This window comes from Brassica napus, chromosome C5 (genome assembly GCF_020379485.1).
Source record: "Brassica napus cultivar Da-Ae chromosome C5, Da-Ae, whole genome shotgun sequence".
NCBI classification, from domain to species: domain Eukaryota; kingdom Viridiplantae; phylum Streptophyta; class Magnoliopsida; order Brassicales; family Brassicaceae; genus Brassica; species Brassica napus.
Window position 1 is genome coordinate 20520298 of NC_063448.1, and position 18544 is coordinate 20538841.

At 35.2% G+C, this 18544-nt stretch overlaps 1 protein-coding gene and 1 long non-coding RNA gene across 2 annotated transcripts; both read right to left on the minus strand.

Annotated features, from left to right (window-relative positions):
• Positions 1–6592: 6592 nt before the first annotated feature.
• Positions 6593–8900, minus strand: LOC106399748 (protein GRAVITROPIC IN THE LIGHT 1-like). The gene has a single exon (XM_048758915.1). The coding sequence runs from the start codon at positions 8290–8292 to the stop codon at positions 6943–6945; it is 1350 nt and encodes a 449-aa protein (XP_048614872.1). The 5' UTR covers positions 8293–8900; the 3' UTR covers positions 6593–6942.
• A 2143-nt stretch (positions 8901–11043) lies between these two features.
• LOC125587783 lies at positions 11044–16766 on the minus strand. Its single transcript, XR_007324154.1, has 2 exons — positions 14207–16766; positions 11044–14009 (listed from the first exon to the last, which is right to left on the minus strand). It is a non-coding gene; the product is annotated as an uncharacterized LOC125587783 (long non-coding RNA).
• Positions 16767–18544: the final 1778 nt, after the last annotated feature.

Sequence of the window (18544 nt, forward strand, 5' to 3'; positions counted from 1 at the left end):
ATATAGCACGACTTAGATTTACATTCTCTTTGCTTTATTAATCTCTTGTCGAAAGGATACTCAATTTTCTTTGGAAGTCTCTTAAGCTTCTTCAAAATTGTTGTATCTTTTTTTCTTAATATGTGTTACCTTTCCTATATGATTTCTCGTTCTTTGTCTTAGCCCACATAATTTTTTTTCCAATAAACTCAACATGTAAGCTCTCAATTACAGGAATTAATTATTACAAGTCATTTGAAATACATACACATTCAATGAAAGCCATTTCTCGTTATTTTTTCTGTTCTACTTTATAGTAATCTTAGAGCTCATAACTACAAACTAGTATAAATCATAAACATAAAATTTATAGAATCATATGCAAGATATTTTTTTTTTTTGGTAAAATGTTAAGATATTATTACCAATTTTATGATTTTTGACACAACTACAATAGACAACAAAAGACGGAAAACGTAAAATAAATCTAAACACAGACACGATCTAGGCACAACAGGGACCGACACAACAAACAGGCCGCTATCCGGATGCCTCAGCTTATCCGAACCATCGCTTGCCGCAAAAGGAAGAGCCGCAGTTATTGCGAAATACAGAACCCAGTAAAATTTGGCATCCCCGATGATATGCTTTTAATGATCGATTCAACGAAGAACAGCTCGAGATGGACTTCCGAGCATCCACATTCACAAACAGACAACCACGCTAGAGACGAAGACCGCCACCACACCGAGATCGAGCATTTATTTGGCGAAGCCCACCTAGAAGGCTTGCGCCAAAGACCTACAAAAAGGTTTTGAAGGCAGCAAAAGCTCCACTTTGACATTCCTGATCTTCTGAGCAACCCGGAAGAATCCATCCACCGAAGGAAGCACGCAAGCCACAGACTCCGAAACTGGGATGATGAGCTCAAACCATAGCAACACCGAGACTCCACCAGCCGAAGACTAAGCAGAAGGCAGATGCATGGACGTGGACAGACCCTGAGAACCAGGATACTGACCGGGTTGCCAAACGGGACAGAATCAACACATGGTACATAAAGAGCAGCCGAAGAGGACCCAAGAGAAGGTCGGAGACGATTCAACAACGCAAACCACCACCGACGTCGAAGTTGAGCGCATAGGCATAGGGGAGGACAAGTAGGAAGCTCCACGAACACGGAATGACTGGAAGCCATAGACGACTCCGAGATAATATCCATGTCGTAGCCGCACACACCAATCGAGGGAGTACCGGAACGCCACACGACGGAGCCAGAAACCACTACAAGCGCGCCATTGAGGGAGGACCTTGTCGTACCTACTGCAAAACGGACAAACAAACGACAAGATGCCTTGTGTGAAAGAAGAATCACGCGCCGCCGTAGCACTCCACCGGACATCAAAAGACAATAAAAGATGGTTGACGAGCAGATCCAGGACGAAGTTGCCTCCAGCCGAAGCCACGCGCCGCCAATCAACAGGACACGCCAGAGATCTGAAAGGGGAGAAGATGACTCCAGACGCATCCCAACCCAAAAAACGATCCCAGCCTCCGACCTTCTCTAAGCCATCCTCGCAGAGTCACCAGAGAAAACGAGACACCCACCGGAATCGGCCTAGGATCCTCTGCTGGTGAAAGCTCGAAGACCCAGAGACGACCACATATCGGATGTGAGCGAAGGGGAAGAGAAGGATCAAACAGGAAAGAGGAAAAGAGGAAGGATAAAGGAGGAGGCACCCTCCGACGGGAAGAGGCATACGGCCGCCAGAGGCAAAACGGTAAGAATTTCAGAGAGCTTTGAGAGAGAGAGAGAAAATTCCGTGAGTTGATATGCAAGAGTTTTAGATACAACTTGTCATTATAAAATATAAACAACGTAAAAACAATGTAATTTTGAGACATTCCCTTAACGTAGAGTTTACAAGTTGGTTAGAAACTTAGAACCATAAGATCGAAGCTATTTCTCACCCAGCTCTGTTTTGGTTAGAAACTTAGAACCATAAGATCGAAGCTCTTTCTCACCCAGCTCTGTTTTCTACACACATGAGGTGATTTCTCTTAAGATCAAATAGCCAGCTAGTTAGAATCTACGACAATTAACTAAAATATATTAGGTGAACCCTTTCCCTAGTTTCATTGTACTTTTTCATTTATTCCTTCTCATTATATCACTAATTCACGCCAAACGAATTTGTATGAGTGGGACAAAATTTCCATAAAATTTGATTTTATCACTTATTCATTCTGACTTGACAAAAAAATCTGGATATTCGTAATTTTACGACAAAGATGGATATTCGATATACATATATATAATTTAATATTTCTATATGCATTTTATAATATTGTATTCACTAAATTGATTACTTAGTTATTATTTTTAAAATAATGTGTAGTTTAAAACAATCTTAATGAAATGTTCTTACTTTTTATTGAATTTTTAATTTTAATTATAATTTTACGGTTCAAATCAGATATTTGATAAAAATATTATTTTTTAGATTTTCGGTATTCCGAAAGGCCGCGGATTGAATCAAAAATAATCATTCATACATAGTAGAATGGAAAGTTCTCGGATATCCTTAAAATTTTGAATATCCGACTCCGCGTCCATCCCATATATAATGTAAATTAAATAAAACGAATTAACTACACAACGACATTTTTAATTGCTGACTAGTCCAACAAGTTAGATTTTAGGTCGGTCGTGTGGGGACTCTTATTAGTCAATTTATCTCAGTAGATTGACTGTCTTAACTCACACAGATCTGTCTCACTTCCTTAAATGTAATCTTTAGTTTTCACTCTTTCTCCTCTTACCTATTCATCATCCACACGTTTTCTAATATCTTCAATACATACGTTCTATTGATTAGTATAGTGTTTTGACCCATTTCTGTTTTAAAATTAATCATGGCCACTCCCAACACAAATGTTTGACTATAAAACCGATCCTAATCTTACTTTCCAAGTTGTGTTTTCTGCAAAAAAAAAACTTTCAATGTGATTTTATTTTGCAAATTAATCCGTGAACTTAAAAACCCACGGGTCAACCCTCTAAGTGTCAGTCAAATCGCAATATAACTTTCGGCCATAGATATGTGTATTTGACTGTGTATAATTTTAACATTTTTCAATACTACATCGTTTTGGCACTAATTTTTAATAAAAATAAATTGTTGAATACATGGTTTAAACCTTGAACCTTAAACACTATGTGCATGCTATATAACCATCTTGGCCAACAAATATATTTGTTTAGTTAACAAATGCAATTATATATATTTCTAAATTCATTCCGAAATGACTTTGTTTCTTCCTCTTTCCTTGGACATGGGAGCTTGTTACTCAAGCATTTATTTTTTTTCGATTTTCTTTACTTATAGTTATTATCTCACATGTTTTGAACAACAATTGGAATGGGATTTGCGTTTCCGGCTCATCTCCGCATTCTTCTTCGAGTGTTATCGTGGCCAGAGAAAAGAAGAAAGATATGATGCACTTCCATGGCGATAGAAAAAAAATATATTATGCGCTTTTATGGATCACCCCACCTTCACTATACAAACTCCCATGTCCAAGAGAAAAAGAAGAAACAAGGACATTTCAAAATGAATTTAGAAATCTATATAACTGTGTTTGTTAAGTAAACAAATATTTCTGTTGGCCGAGATGGTTATGTAGCATGCACATAATGTTTAAGGTTCAAGGTACACACCCTGTGTTCAATAAATTTTTTCATTAAAAAATTAGTGCCAAAACGATTTAGTATTGAAAAATATAAAAATTATATACAGTCAAATACACATATACGGCCGAGGGTTATACTGCAGTTTGACTGGCACTTGCAGGGTTGACCTGTGGATTTTTGAGCTCGCGGATTAATTTGTAAAAAAAAGAAACACATTGAGGATTTTTTCGCAGAAAACCCTTCCAAGTTACTCCATTTTATTGTAACTAGATTCTTTTTATGCGCTACGCGCGGATTACATATCCTAAATTTGTTGATTTTCATTATGTATTATGAATGGTTTTATTTTCTATTTAGTTTTATTTTGGGTAGTTCTAATTCAATATTTCCTACAATACTTTATTTTATAAATGCTAATATAATTTAAAAATTTGTGATCAATCTAGAAAAGAACTTTGGTTATTTTAAAATAGAGTTATATTCTATGGAAGAATAAACGTACTCAGTAAAAAAATAATGATGCAATTGATATTCTTCTTCTTTTGAGTTGAAGTACTTAGTTTACTTCTTATGTAATTATGTGCAATAAATTATCATATTTTGTATTTTATTTTTTATACATGATCGGCAATAAAACACAAATTCAGAGGGGATTATTGGTTGATGTATTTTAATATATTTGAAAATCTAAATTAAATCTAGTATTATTGGTTCTACAATTTTAAAATCCATATCACAATCATGTCTTATTGGTTTCATGATTTATAAATTCTAATTTAAATCAGGTGTTATCTAATCATATACGGATTTATTAATGGATTCAATTTCATATTTGAAATGTATTTTTATAGATTTATTTGCTAAAAATATAAAAACTAAAATCCTAAGAAAAAAACTCCGGATTTGTAAATACTAATTAAAATTTGTAGGTTAGATTTGAAAATATGTACAGTTTACTTGAATTTGTAAATACTATCTGTATTTCTAAAATCAGTTTAAATACATAAACCAATAACACCTCTAAATGATGATACTCTCATATGTAATATCAACTTTAAATAATAATTTAATAATATTATATTCAAAAACATATAAATTGTAATGAATGTATCTTGTTTTTTTTTGAACTTTTACGTATCTTGTTGTTTATCATAACATTAATTTTACATTTAAAGATAATGCATTATGTGTTAACTGTATAATGTCTTTGAAATCTTATGAGTTATAACTCTTGTTTCGTTTGTTTTTTGTTTATTTCGAACAGGTGGAAGTAGGAGTCATACCAAAACTGCTAAGACCTTTAATTTCTCTTCATGATAGAATCAAATTATATATTGATCATTTATATACGTTACAGACTTTAAAGTCTGTTTTCATTGTTTCTCCGAACTCTGAGAAGAATACTTATTTTCTTCTCTTTTTTTACACTGATGGATGTTCCAACATAAAAAAAACAGATTTAGATGGCAAAATAAGACAGGCGACTCATGAATATACATGCGAACACTGTACGAAGATTCTAGCTACATTAAGCTTCGTTTAACCTTGAAGCATTCAGAAACTTCTGAGCATGCGAAGCCTTGTTTACATGTTCGAGAACCAGAAATATGAATCAGAGGTAACGTTATCAGAGACAAAAATATTGAAAAAGAAGGATAAACAAAACTTACAACACTAAAAATCTTGACCACTATAATTCGATTAGTTCAGGGAGAAAAAACTGAGTAAGTTATCAAAAGGAGGAAAAAGCACACCAAACAATCAGAAAGAGAGGACTAAACCGGATTCAGTATTGAGGAAACCATACCTCCTTTAGTGGCAACACCTATAAGAATCTTCTCATTGGAATTCAAATAGCTTGGAGATTTAATATATCATATCTGAGCAAGGTTAACGAATTGTTACAGACTTATAGTGAGTAATCATCAAAAGCAACGCGCACAGGAAAAAAAATGGTAGTGAGTTTGGCCAGTACCATACCAAATGTTTTGCCGTTCTGGCTTGATCTTTGACCTTCATTCAAACTTACTCTTCTGCTGGCATCTGAACAATAAGACGCTTATGTGCTGATAATACCGAGACACGATCATGGAAACTCAAAACTATTATTCTAAACTTTGCATATCAGAATAGGTTTTCTATGCTAAATAGATCTCACCATTGCATCATCTCTTTCATTCTTCATGAAAGACTTGAGAGAAATTTTGAATGCGTCTGCAAATGGAATTACAGTGAGATCCATCATCTGTTACACTCTTTCTACATTTCAGAGTTCAACCAAAATCTTAATAAAAAGATAAGTATTACCTTGAAATCATCAGTTATACAAAAGCCTTGGTGATTCCAGATTGAATCTTTTGTGGTCTTCAATATCAGAATCATCGTTGGACCCTTCTTTCTCATCGATTTCGTCAAAGTTCGGCGGCATGTTAGCATCAGAGAAGATCTTATGAATGGTTACCACTTGTGGCTTCATCGATTCATCTTCTTCGTCATCGTCGTTGGGTTTGTAGTTTTACGACCTCTTCTGCTCTCTTCTTAGAAATCTTCTGGTAATCTGAATCATGTCAACCGACAAAGATATCATATTTGAGTGAATGGGTTGCTTTGACGATATGTGGTGAGGGCTGCACTTCCCGCAGATTTATACTGGTGGTGTTATGGATCTTTGAAACGGACGGAGAACAAATCTATAGTGATTGATTCTGGAAATTGAAAGAATGATTTAAGATAATGCGTTAACTCGAGAGATTAATAACAGAGATTGATGAAGAAAGTAGAAGAAGATTTGAAACCGTGACGATTTGGTTACGCAGACGGCGAGGTAGATTAAATGACGTGGCTGAATGATTGGTTGTGAATATTTTAGCTGACGTGGCCAGCTCAGAATTGTGTCAATTTAGCTGTTTTTATATAGTAGAGATAGATATCCTTACCAAATATAAATAAAACTAAAATAAAAACACATTTAAACAAGTTAGTTTTAGCTGCCAAAGATATTTACATGCATGGTCCGACCAACTCATGGCATTCTACTGTGCTGCGTTTTATAATCTAAAACTTTAAACAAAATAAAATTCTCATTGATCATTTTCTGTCACAGTGTCAGTGTGTCACTAACTAAATCATTGGTGAGATCCCTCCCGCCATTTTCTAACACCGCTCACATTGTCTTACGCCTTCCAAAACAGGTCCCACCATTCCTTTTACACGCGCCACCGCTCTTTTATTTCGCCGGCGTGTCAAAAGACAACGTGTTTGTCATCTTTTCATGAACGGGGGAGATGAAAACCGGCCATCGGAGATAAGTAAATCTGGCTCTGTATCACGTCATGGCCAATTTTAAACCCGGGAACAACCGTGAACCCGACCCGGATATCCGCATTATCGCCGGAGACGAGAGACTGGTCACCAGTTTTCACGCTCTCCATGTACACTAGAGAGAATCTACATCCTCTTTTGATCTGAAACACCTTGACGTTTTCGCTGAGACAAAACGCCAAGCAGTGCAGAAGCCAGATCCGTTTAGCCATCTCACAGAAGGTTGCGAAGAAACCCGAATCCGGAAACCCGCCCGAGTTAACCAGCTTCCTCTGGTTCAAGTTCCCGAAGAAGGAACACTCCATCTTCGCGTCTATAACGCTCAAGTACTTATGAAGAACAAACCTCGCAAAGGAGGAACCCGGGTTTCGGGTCAAGTACTGAATCGGGTCGACGGATCTTAGGTTAAAGTATTCCTCACGGCTCCGTTTCTCGTCGACCTTAGGTAACGCGAAGCTGGGAGATTCGAAATTCTCCAGCATTTTCCCGCAGACGAAGGACTCAAACGCGAAGCAACGGTGGCTCGGCATTGCGAAGACAGTGGATGCGTTTCGGACTGCGGCGGAAGCGGCGGCGTCGAGATCCCACCTCGCCGATTCCATCTCCTTCACTAACGATTTAACGAAGGCTCTTACGGATCTCAATGTAAACCCTAGAATCTGAACGAAGTGGCTTAAATTCAAATTCGAAAACAGAAAGACTGATCCACTCGCCGTGAGCTTCTTCTCCAGCGATTTGTTGAACGATGAGCTTCCTTCGAGATTTGTTTTTAACGAATCGATTCTTGATTGCTTCTCAGTAACTTCCGATTCGAGCTTTTTGATTGTGATATCATACGTCCTCATCAAGCTCTGTTGCTCCTGAATCTCAGCGAGCATAATCGCCACTTGCGGAGAAAGATTCAGCTCCTTCCTTAGAAAACTCTGTTTCAGCTCCGATAACGCTCTAAGCTCCTCCACCACCGCCGTATCCGCCGCTTGTATCGCAGCGTTGTCGTAAGGATGCTGCGCCATCTGAAGCTCTACGTACGCGGCTTTAATAGAAGTCGTGCTGGCGAAGATCTTGGCAACCACCGCCTCTAAAACCGCTCTCCGTCGCTCTCCACTCCTGCTGCTCGAAGGACTCTTCAGATCGAAGACGGAGTCTCCGTCGTCATCCTCGTCGTAGAAGTTTGGGTTATGGGGCTTCGACATGGAGGAGACCTTCGTCGACGTCGTCCTCAGGCTGCATACCTTCTGGAACGTTCTTGCTAGCTTGCTTTTTCTTCTAACAGATGGATTCTTATTCAGTGTTTCCATTGAAACAGAGCTTGAAATTGATGTTGTTGTGTTGTGAGAGGAGATTCAAATGGTTTTTTGAATTTTGTATTTTCTCACAGTTTAGGAGAGTACAAGTTGTCTGAGTCTGATACAGCAAAAAGAGTGACCTAATTATTATTTTTAAAAGAGCAAATATAAATATAATATATTCTCTTTTACTTTTTGTATATTTTATAGTATAATTTTCTACTACGTTGTCAAAAAAAAAAAAAAAATTCTACTACATATATTGTTTTATGTGTTGTATATCAGTATAGACAAAGTCAGAAAACGTACGTGGTTGAATAAGTTAATCACTTGATTTGTATGCGTGCATTGATGTGTAACAGACTAACAGTACGAGTAAGCGTCGTTTACAAGGATATTGAATTGTGTGGTCGGGTCCATTTTGGTCGGAGAAGGCAGTGATTAATTAATTATAAGCACTCATATTTTTTTTGGTCTAAATATAGATAAGCACTCATATGTAATTATGTCTTGACATATTTACTATTGCCACTGACGTAGCATAATTTGTTTTTATCCTATGTTCATGTTTAAATGAGACATAATAGTACTTTTTTTTCTTTTTGAACCAATACATAAGAACTTTCAGCTAAATATATAGTAAAAAGGAACAAATGTGAGAAAAATTGGTGTCTTGGTAAAGAGCTTATATATCAAAATATAAAATAAATAACTAATGGTTCTAACTAGTTTTATTGTAAAATGCGAGTTTCCAAATTGTTTCTCAGTTTTTTTTTGGGCAAAAAAAAGATTTATAATATCAGTTTTTTTCTTGTTTCTCAGTTTGCTTGTGAGATGTATAGTATAAGCATTCGTCCAACCAAAAAGATGTATAACATCAGCTTTTAATTAGTTTATAACTGGTAAAACTGATCCCTTTATTTTAAGCACGTTTCAAAATCTAAGCATGCATGAATTTTTATTGTACATACTCCAAACTATTGAGTACCATAGATATATACAATTCAAATATTCAACACTTATCATCAGGCCTGCTTATCATATAATATGAGCATATCCTAAGTTTTAAGAAACACTGGACGTCGCCTAATACAGTAGGATGATTACAAAGTTTCAAGTGTTTCAAAAAAAAAAAGATTACAAAGTTTCAAAGACAAAATGGAGTGGAGTGGATTCGATTTGGATTATTCACACAAAATTCCTAAATATAGCTTTAGAGTAAATGTAAGTGTATATGTATTATGTATAACGCAATCTAGGAATGGCCCTAACACTTGTATTTTCTACAATATAAAAATAAAAGTGAAAATAGTGATAAAGCAATTTTGAATGAGAATAATTTGCCATATATACATGAATGAGAACAAAATTAAGAAACTACCCTACTAACCGTACAATACCAATTCACCTAACAAAATGAATACGGGCTGACGTTTTTGCCCCTATCAATTCAACACGTGAAAAAGAGAAAGTTTCAATTTAAATGCATCTTCAACATTTATTTATTTTTTTCTCATTTCTATCTTCTGGCAACGATGTCATCATTCATCATCATAAATATAATCTTCTAAAATCTGCATCTGCCGATCTACTTTCTAAATTACCGAACCACCACTAACTCTATTTCCGACGATAATCTAACACCAGCTTCCTCTTCAACTAATCTTCCTCGCCGCCATGAATCATATAATCAAAGAATACTGCAAAAAGTTCTTTGAGCTGGAGATCTACGAAAAATCAATAAATGAATCAGAGAATGAGATTGATTGCAGGGTCTCGGTGAATCGACTATATGCAGCTGATTCCAATGAGCAATATACGATAAGAAACTTCAACATAATGTTTTAGTGTGTTAGGAAAAGGCTGAAACGCTAAGCTTTGATGCTAAATGTTATATGAATTGTTAGTGGGAAACAAGTTTATTAGAAGTCTATACTTATTAAATACAAGGGAACAATGATGTCTAATCTTTGAGTTATATAATATCGAATATGTTATTTACCATGTAAGAATAATGTTAGGTGTAATTTATTGGTCAATATATGATAAAATAATTGTTAACAATTAAAGAAAATAGAAATTAGACAAAATAATAATTAAATTATTTCAGTAACATATTTTATAACATTTAACAAATCATGTATCAGTAAAAATAATACAGAGCTACAACATATTTTATAACAGCTAACCAAACATGAATCATCTAATAGCCACATATTATATTGAAATTTATAAACCATTTAGTTTACAACAAAATTATCTGTAATATTTTACCAACAATTTATCAATTAACGGTATTCGTATTTGGTAACCGCTACCCAAATATCTACTATCTAACAATTAAAATATGTGAAATTGAAATCGTCTTCATCGATCTCGGGTAGAACCTATCTTTCTCGAATATCCTGCTGATCCGTACAATGAGGAGGTTTTTCCAATCCATGAATTGATCTCGGGTCGTCGATCTCAGGTAGTACTTGACGGATCCAGATGATGTGTTTAATAGTACATACCTAGCTGATACGTCCTAGATTCGAACAAGGATCACTCAACAGGATTTTGGATATGAACTCGCCAAAGTAGGGAGATCTGATGGTTTGATAGGCGACACACAAGGTTGCGGAAAGGCCTTATGATACTACCGGCTTCGATTGTGGTTTGGAATGTGACGTCAAGACCAACAAGGAAATATATGTTTATTTGGAGAATCACTCGACAAAGAAACAAGAACTGTTCTAAGCAAAGAACAAAGAGATAAACTCATAAACTTTAAGGGGAAAATCGATTGCCTTATTGATGGAATGAGATTACATACTTATACTAGTTGTAGTCAAAGACAATAAATAGAAATGCAGGAAAACAAGACATAGAAAATATAAATTTGACTAGATCTGGTCAAAGCACGGAAAATGGAGATGACTAGTCAATTTGACTAGATCTGGTCAAAGCACGTAAACTGGAGAAGACTAGTCAAGAAGACTGTTCGGCTCCTGTCCAGATTCATCCGAGCTGGCTGTGTCCAAGGCGGAAAGGATTAGGACATGGGCGGGACGATCAGCAAGGGCCGTGGGACGTTCTGATCGGACAAGTCGCGTTCCAACGTGGCCCAAGTATTCTGAGAGCTTAAGGATCCTTGCCTTAGAGAAATATCCAAAGGAAAAGTCCATGATCGGATCGAACAAAGCGGCGAGATCATCAGCACAGTCACTGGTGCATGTGGTACGAGCCAAACGGGCCAAAAGAGAGAAGCTATGGTCTGAATCGGAATTGGCTCATCCTAAGTTGATTCTGGCTTGACCTTCAGCCTTAGCTTGTGAAGTTTGACAGGAAAGGCAAGCTCCAGTACGGTCAGATCGGTCATCCGGCCATGGTTCCAGCCAAAGCTCCTTTCCGGACGTATACGGGACGGTCCAGTACACTACACGGTCAGTCTGTCCGGTACGGTGAAAAACATGAACCTCGGTTGAAATGTTCAGAACGTCCTGAACTCCATGCTGAGCTGGTTCCATAGACTGATCCGTGGACTGCGGCACATCATTCCCTCCCTCTTCAAAATGATTTGTCCTCAAATCCATTGTACCTATATCAAAAGGAAAGAAATCAGATACAAAAGAATTAAAATTCCAGGAAAATTCAGTGAATGAAAAGATTGGACAGAAACTTCCTTAGAGTTTTCAAGTCGTTTTCATCAAGTAATTCCAAGTCCTTTGGCGTACATCATTGCTTGCTCTCTTTGTGAAATGATCATGCTTATCATGTTCAGTCAAAACAACTAGAGAAACCACATCAAATCTGATAAAGAAATAATCAAAGGGTTTCTCTATCCTTAAGACATCAAAAACATGATCCAAACTCTTAGGATAATCATCAAGCACGTGGGCAAGCATCAAGCAAGTAAACTGATCACCAAATTTTTTTTTATCAATTTTAAAATTAGGCCAAGCTGTCAAACGGTTAGGAAAAGAAAGAGACAATGTCAAATCTGAAAAATTCTCATCATGAACGAAATCAAATTGATTCTTTGGCCTAAGTAATTTTGGTTCATGCATTTTTCTACACCAAATCTCTTTCAAAGCACAACTTAAGTAAAACAATTTATGAAAAGGTTTAAGCAAAACGTTTTTCAACCAAGTAAAGATGTGTTTTCTTTTGGAAATTCTCGGATTCAAAACGTTTTCATGATGAGCAGAGGCAATCAACCCATGATCCTTACAGTGCTTTTGGTTTTGACAGGAGGTTGACTGAGGAAACACCTTTGGTTCATGGAGGATCGGTTTTGGCTCAGGCCGCTTCTTTCTTGGGCCTGAATCTCTTTTAGAAGTCTGGTACTCGCGGATAGACGGGCTGGAGAATCTCCAGTTTGGAAAATTCATAACTCCTTCCTACGTGAACATTTTCAAGTGATTCCAAGCCTCAGTGAATCCTTTGTGAGTTGGCTTTCCAGAGAAATTGGATTCATGACAAAATACCTTCTGAATATTGAGATATCCGTTTTGGACTGAACCCCTGTCGCTGGCATCTCTAAGGTAGCCGGTTTGGACAACAAAGCTTATCAAAATCTCAGGCTGTTGGGCACAATCAATGCTTTCATTTCTCAGAGGCTGAACCTGTCTTTCCTGGACACTCAAAACAGAAGCTAGAAGACCAGAATCAAATGTGCAAGACAGATACTTGTTCAAATCAAAAAAAAAAAATTCTTTTCCAAGAACAAGTAACACACATTTCATCATTTCACGATGCACATCAAAGTAGACATTACAGACCAGAATCTTATCAAGATATGCAATAATATTATTCATTTTCAAGACGTGCATATCCTTCTCAACATCTGAACACAAAAGAGTAAGTTCAGATTGAGAAACAACTATCAAAGACTCAAGATGTTTTTCAAAGAAAGTGTTGTAAACCACAATATCATCAAGGCTCAAAACAACACAATTATCACGAAATGATCTCAGAAGATTCCAAGTTCTATCAGTTTCAGAATACACAAGATCAGGCTGCAAAACAGAATAACCAAAATCAAGATCACAAAAATCATTTTCAGTTCTAAGTGATTTATTTTCCAGCAACTGATTAATCAAGAAACCGTCCAAGGCAAGAGAAGATACAAACAAATCATCAGTGATCAGTACATTTTAGAAGAACTCAGATCAAAACCATTTTCTTTGAAAACAAACGAATCAAAAGAGTTTCTAGCACAAAAATCAGTTTGTTTCAAATCAAACTCAAGAGATTTTTCAAAATGATCAAAGCCTTTGCTATGCTTTAAGAACTGATCAAAGCTCGAGATTATTCTAGAATTGATGCCATTGTCTTTTTGAAAACGTGGTTGATCAAGAAGTTCATCAGGTTCAAAGATTTTAAAAGAATTAATCATGCTTTCAAAAACAGATTTTGAAACACAAAAATCTTTCACCTTTTCAAGACCAAAAATGAATCACACCAAGAGAACTGATCTTAACAAACATATCAGGCTGAGAATGAAGCAAATCAGATTGCTTACAGTGCTCTTGAAGATCAGGAGACAAAGGAGCATGAGTTGTGCCGGGATCAAAGCATAGATGGCTCTCCATGACGATGGAGGTGATGCTTGTTGCTTCTTCATCAAAGACTGGGCCAGGTTCGTCCTCCTTATCAAAGATTGGACCTAGATCCTCATCCAAGGGTTTTCTAGTGTCAAGATGTGGTCCTTGATGTGGATAGTATAGTGGCTCTTCCTCAAAAACCTGTGGAGACAAAACAAGACTACTCAGATGCTTCGGTTGCAAACGGTTAGTTCTACAATAGTCTGTTCATTATCAAGTATAAGTTCAGATTCAAGACAAGGAAGATCACAACTTTCTTCACAAGACATCAGATTTTCAATCAGCTCTTCTTCATATTCATCAAAAATAGGTAAAGAATCTGAAAAAAAATTAATTACCTTTGGCTTTCTTGCTGATGAACAAGGATGGCTCAGCTACAGGTGCACGTATGGATGTGCTCTTCATGTGGATCTTACTGACGACCTTGAGGGCTTTCATCATTCCCTTCTCAAAATTCTCACATATCTCTTTTACATCAAACTGAAGGAATCGCCTCTTTGGATCAGCTTCACCTTGGGACGACCTGAAAGGTTCATTGCACCTCCTATTTGGCCTATCCTGCACACTAACAAACTCATCAAAATTATTCAAAAAATATTTAAATGAAGATTGAGAGATAGTTTGTTGTGGGGATTTCTCCTTGCTATTTTTCCTTGGAAGACCAAACATCATAACCTGAAAATCTCAACACAAAAGTTAGGAAATAAAACCTCACACTCTCAAGTGTTTAATCTCACCCACTCAAGTGTTTCTCTCAGATTTAGGTGATCACACACAAGTTTTTACTCAATGTTCTAAGAGAACAAATCAAAGAATCCCAATGGACAAATCCAAGCAAACAAGAAAATTTTCTCAAGATAGAAAGATAAGAGATTTTTGATTTTTGAAATCCATTTTAACCACCTCAAAGGCTAGATTTCTCCTCATTCAGCAGGCATTCTCTTCCACCACCAATCCCGAAATGAAATTTTCGATTTCTTTTTTTTTTTGTTTTTTTTTCTTATAGATCTTTCTTCTTTTTTTTTTGATATGGTGGATGGTAATGAGGGGCTCAGATTTAAGAAAGGTAGAAGAAGAAGTGTTTATAAGAAAATGGAAGATGAGAAAGATGAATGAAATAGACAATACCGGAAGAGTTGCTCTGATACCACTTTGATACGTCCTAGATTCGGACAAGGATCACTCAACTAGATTTTGGATATGAACTCGCCAAAGTAGGGAGATCTGATGGTTTGATAGGCGACACACAAGGTTGCGGAAAGGCCTTAGCTTCGATTGTGGTTTGGAATGTGACGTCAAGACCAACAAGGGAAGATATGTTTACTTGGAGAATCACTCGACAAAAAACAAGAACTATTCTAAGCAAAGAACAAAGAGATAAACTCATAAACTTTAAGGGGAAAATCGATTGCCTTATTGATGGAATGAGATTACATACTTATACTAGTTGTAGTCAAAGACAATAAATAGAAATGTAGGAAAACAAGACATAGACAATATAAATTTGACTAGATCTGGTCAAAGCACAGAAAATGGAGATGACTAGTCAATTTGACTAGATCTGGTCAAAGCACGGAAACTGGAGAAGACTAGTCAAGAAGACTGTTCAGCTCCTGTCCAGATTCATCCGAGCTGGCTGTGTCCAAGGCGGAAAGGATCAGCACATGGGCGGGACGATCAGCAAGGGCCGCGGGACGTTCTGATCGGACAAGTCGCGTTCCAACGGGGCCTAAGTCTTCTGAGAGCTTAAGGATCCTTGCCTTACAGAAATATCCAAAGGAAAAGTTCATGATCGGATCGAACAAGGCGGTGAGATCATCAGCACAGTCGCTGGTGCATGCGGTACGAGCCAAACGAGCCAAAAGAGAGAAGCTATGGTCTGAATCGGAATTGGTTCGTCCTAAGTTGATTCTGGCTTGACCTTCAGCTTTAGCTTGTGAAGTTGGACAGGAAAGCAAGCTCCAGTACGGTCAGATCGGTCATCCGGCCATGGTTCCAGCCAAAACTCCTTTCCGGACGTATGCGGGACGGTCCAGTACACTACATAGTCAGTCTGTCCGGTACGGTAAAAAACATGAATCTCGGTTGAAATGTTCAGAACGTCCTGAACTCCATGTTGAGCTTGTTCCATGTACTGATCCGTGGATTGCGGCACATCACTAGCCATAACCAAATTCACGGTGGCGAGACATTGGTGACAAGCGCTGTTTGACGGTTTTTGAGGATGGTATATGAGACGAAAATCAGTAGAAACGGGAATAGATGAGGTGCTCGCGGCGGATAATATATTGTTTAGAATAAGAAAAACACAGAGGTACTGATAAAAAAAGGAGAAGAGAAAGCTATTTCTGAAAATATAAAAAAAGTAAAATACATAATAAAATTGTAAAGGATCACGAAAGAGAGGATAAGAAATCTAATCTAGGACTACGTGGGATACTAGAGGGGACAGGGGTGTTTTCGGTTTAATTACGATTGCACAGTTTAGGGTAGTTTGCAAATTTTAACCAAAAATATGCTAGCCATAAGGATAAATTAGTGGGTGGGTCCAACAAATGTTAAAAATTCGCGAAGCCTAGTAATCTAAGTTATCATGATATGTGTCTTGTATGTTTGATAAACTGAAATATTGTTCACAATGCCATTACAAGAAAAGTTTAAGGTTGCCACCCCCCCCCCCCAGGAAGCCCTCCTCATTGTTAATTTTTTTGTTAAATCTTTCTCGTTCCAGTGACCTGCAGATTTAAAGTGTCCTTTTCTTTTAATCTTTACTAGATTTGGATCCACACAACCGTGCAGATATTAATTTTCATGTTTATATTATTTTATATAATTAGAATATATTTTTTAAGTTACTTATATATTTAAATGTTTATATATAATTATTTTAAATATAACAATTTGATAGTTTTTATGTTGTAAGTTAATTGATTATTTCAAATCATCACATATATTTGACATTTTTTAGTATATATATTTTAAAATTATTTTTTATTCAATTATTATGATCCTGATCCGTAATTCAAAGCGCTAGATTTCCTTTATCAATATTTTTTATGTTTATTCATTTTAGATAATAAATATATATATATATATATATATAAGTTTATGATAAGTTAATTTTATATATGAATTATCTAATTTACTAGTATTAACCCGTTCTACCAACATATTATATTTCTAGCATAAATTTTTAATGTTTGTGAAAATAAAATATATTAATTTATCAGTTTAAAATAATGTTATCATATTTAGTTAAATACAATGTTTTATTTTAAAATGATAGATATAATTATAAAATAGTAAAATTAGTTAAATATAATGTTTATAAAAGATAACAGAGTATATATATTAATGTATAATAACATTAATTTCATTACTAATTACAAAATTAGTGAAAATATTTATATACAATTTTTGATAATTAAGATATTGTTATAATGTTTTTCAACACATTTTTTTTTAAAAATTAAATATATATATTTACATTTTAAATTAAAAGATATTAAATTATATTATGATTTAAGTAGCTAAAAGATTATATATTAGCATTAAGGAAATACATTTAATAAAAAAATTAAATGATGATCTAAATAAAAATATCACACATGAATAAAAGTGAGTTTGTTAACCAATCCAGGTTTTTAGGAGTCGATATTATATTAGGAATGATATATTAGTAATTCATATTATTAGTAATAAATGAATAATAACTGATTTATAGTCAGGGTCCATTTTAAAAATAATCGCACATGAATCAAGGTTGTGACTTATGTTTTAATATATAAGATTCTTTATTGTTGTCATTTTAATTATTTTTAGATACATATATATAATTAACATCATCATTTATAGATAATATCGTGCCTTTATTTTCTGTGTGAAAAAAAATAGTGGGCTTAATCAATATGTCTCATTGAATACTCATGGCCGAGTTCTCTTTAAAGACCCTACTCATTACTCAATATGTGACACGATTTCCATAATATGTTGGAGTTTCTGTTTTGCATAGTGCATTTCAAATTATAACAATTTTTGAAACTAAAAAAAAAAGATAAAGATGCTCTCTATATGTCCCTTTTTCGAGCTGTCAAGTGATTTTAGTTCTATTTACAAAGCTTCAGGTTGGTCAAAATATCTATAAATTGTTATTGGATTCTTATCCTATTTTGTTTATAAAATTAGCATCTGGCATTTTCATCTATAACTATCATTTGATCAAACCTAGAAAATAGATTTCATCGTTTGACCAAACCCAGATTTTCGTTGCATTACATTGATCAAATTAGGAATTTTTTTTCCTTTCAGATAGTTATGATCTTTTCATTGCTCATAATAATAAATATAAAATATTGTTTTCGTTGTGTATTAATGGTGATCTTATGATAATTTTTTTTCTTGACCGTACATACAAAGAGGAGATCTAAAAAAATAATATATGAATGACTTATATTTTCTTCAATAACTTTTGTGATTTCATTTAATTTTATAAAAAAAATTTTAGCTTTAAAACTTTGGAATTACAATTCAATTTAGAATCCTTAAATTTAATTGTAACTCTGTTATAGTAATCAAATCATATTATGTTGAATTTATAAATACATTAACAGAGATTTAAAATATCTAAATAAATCATATATATTAGATTGTAAAATGAATCAAAATATTTAAAATCT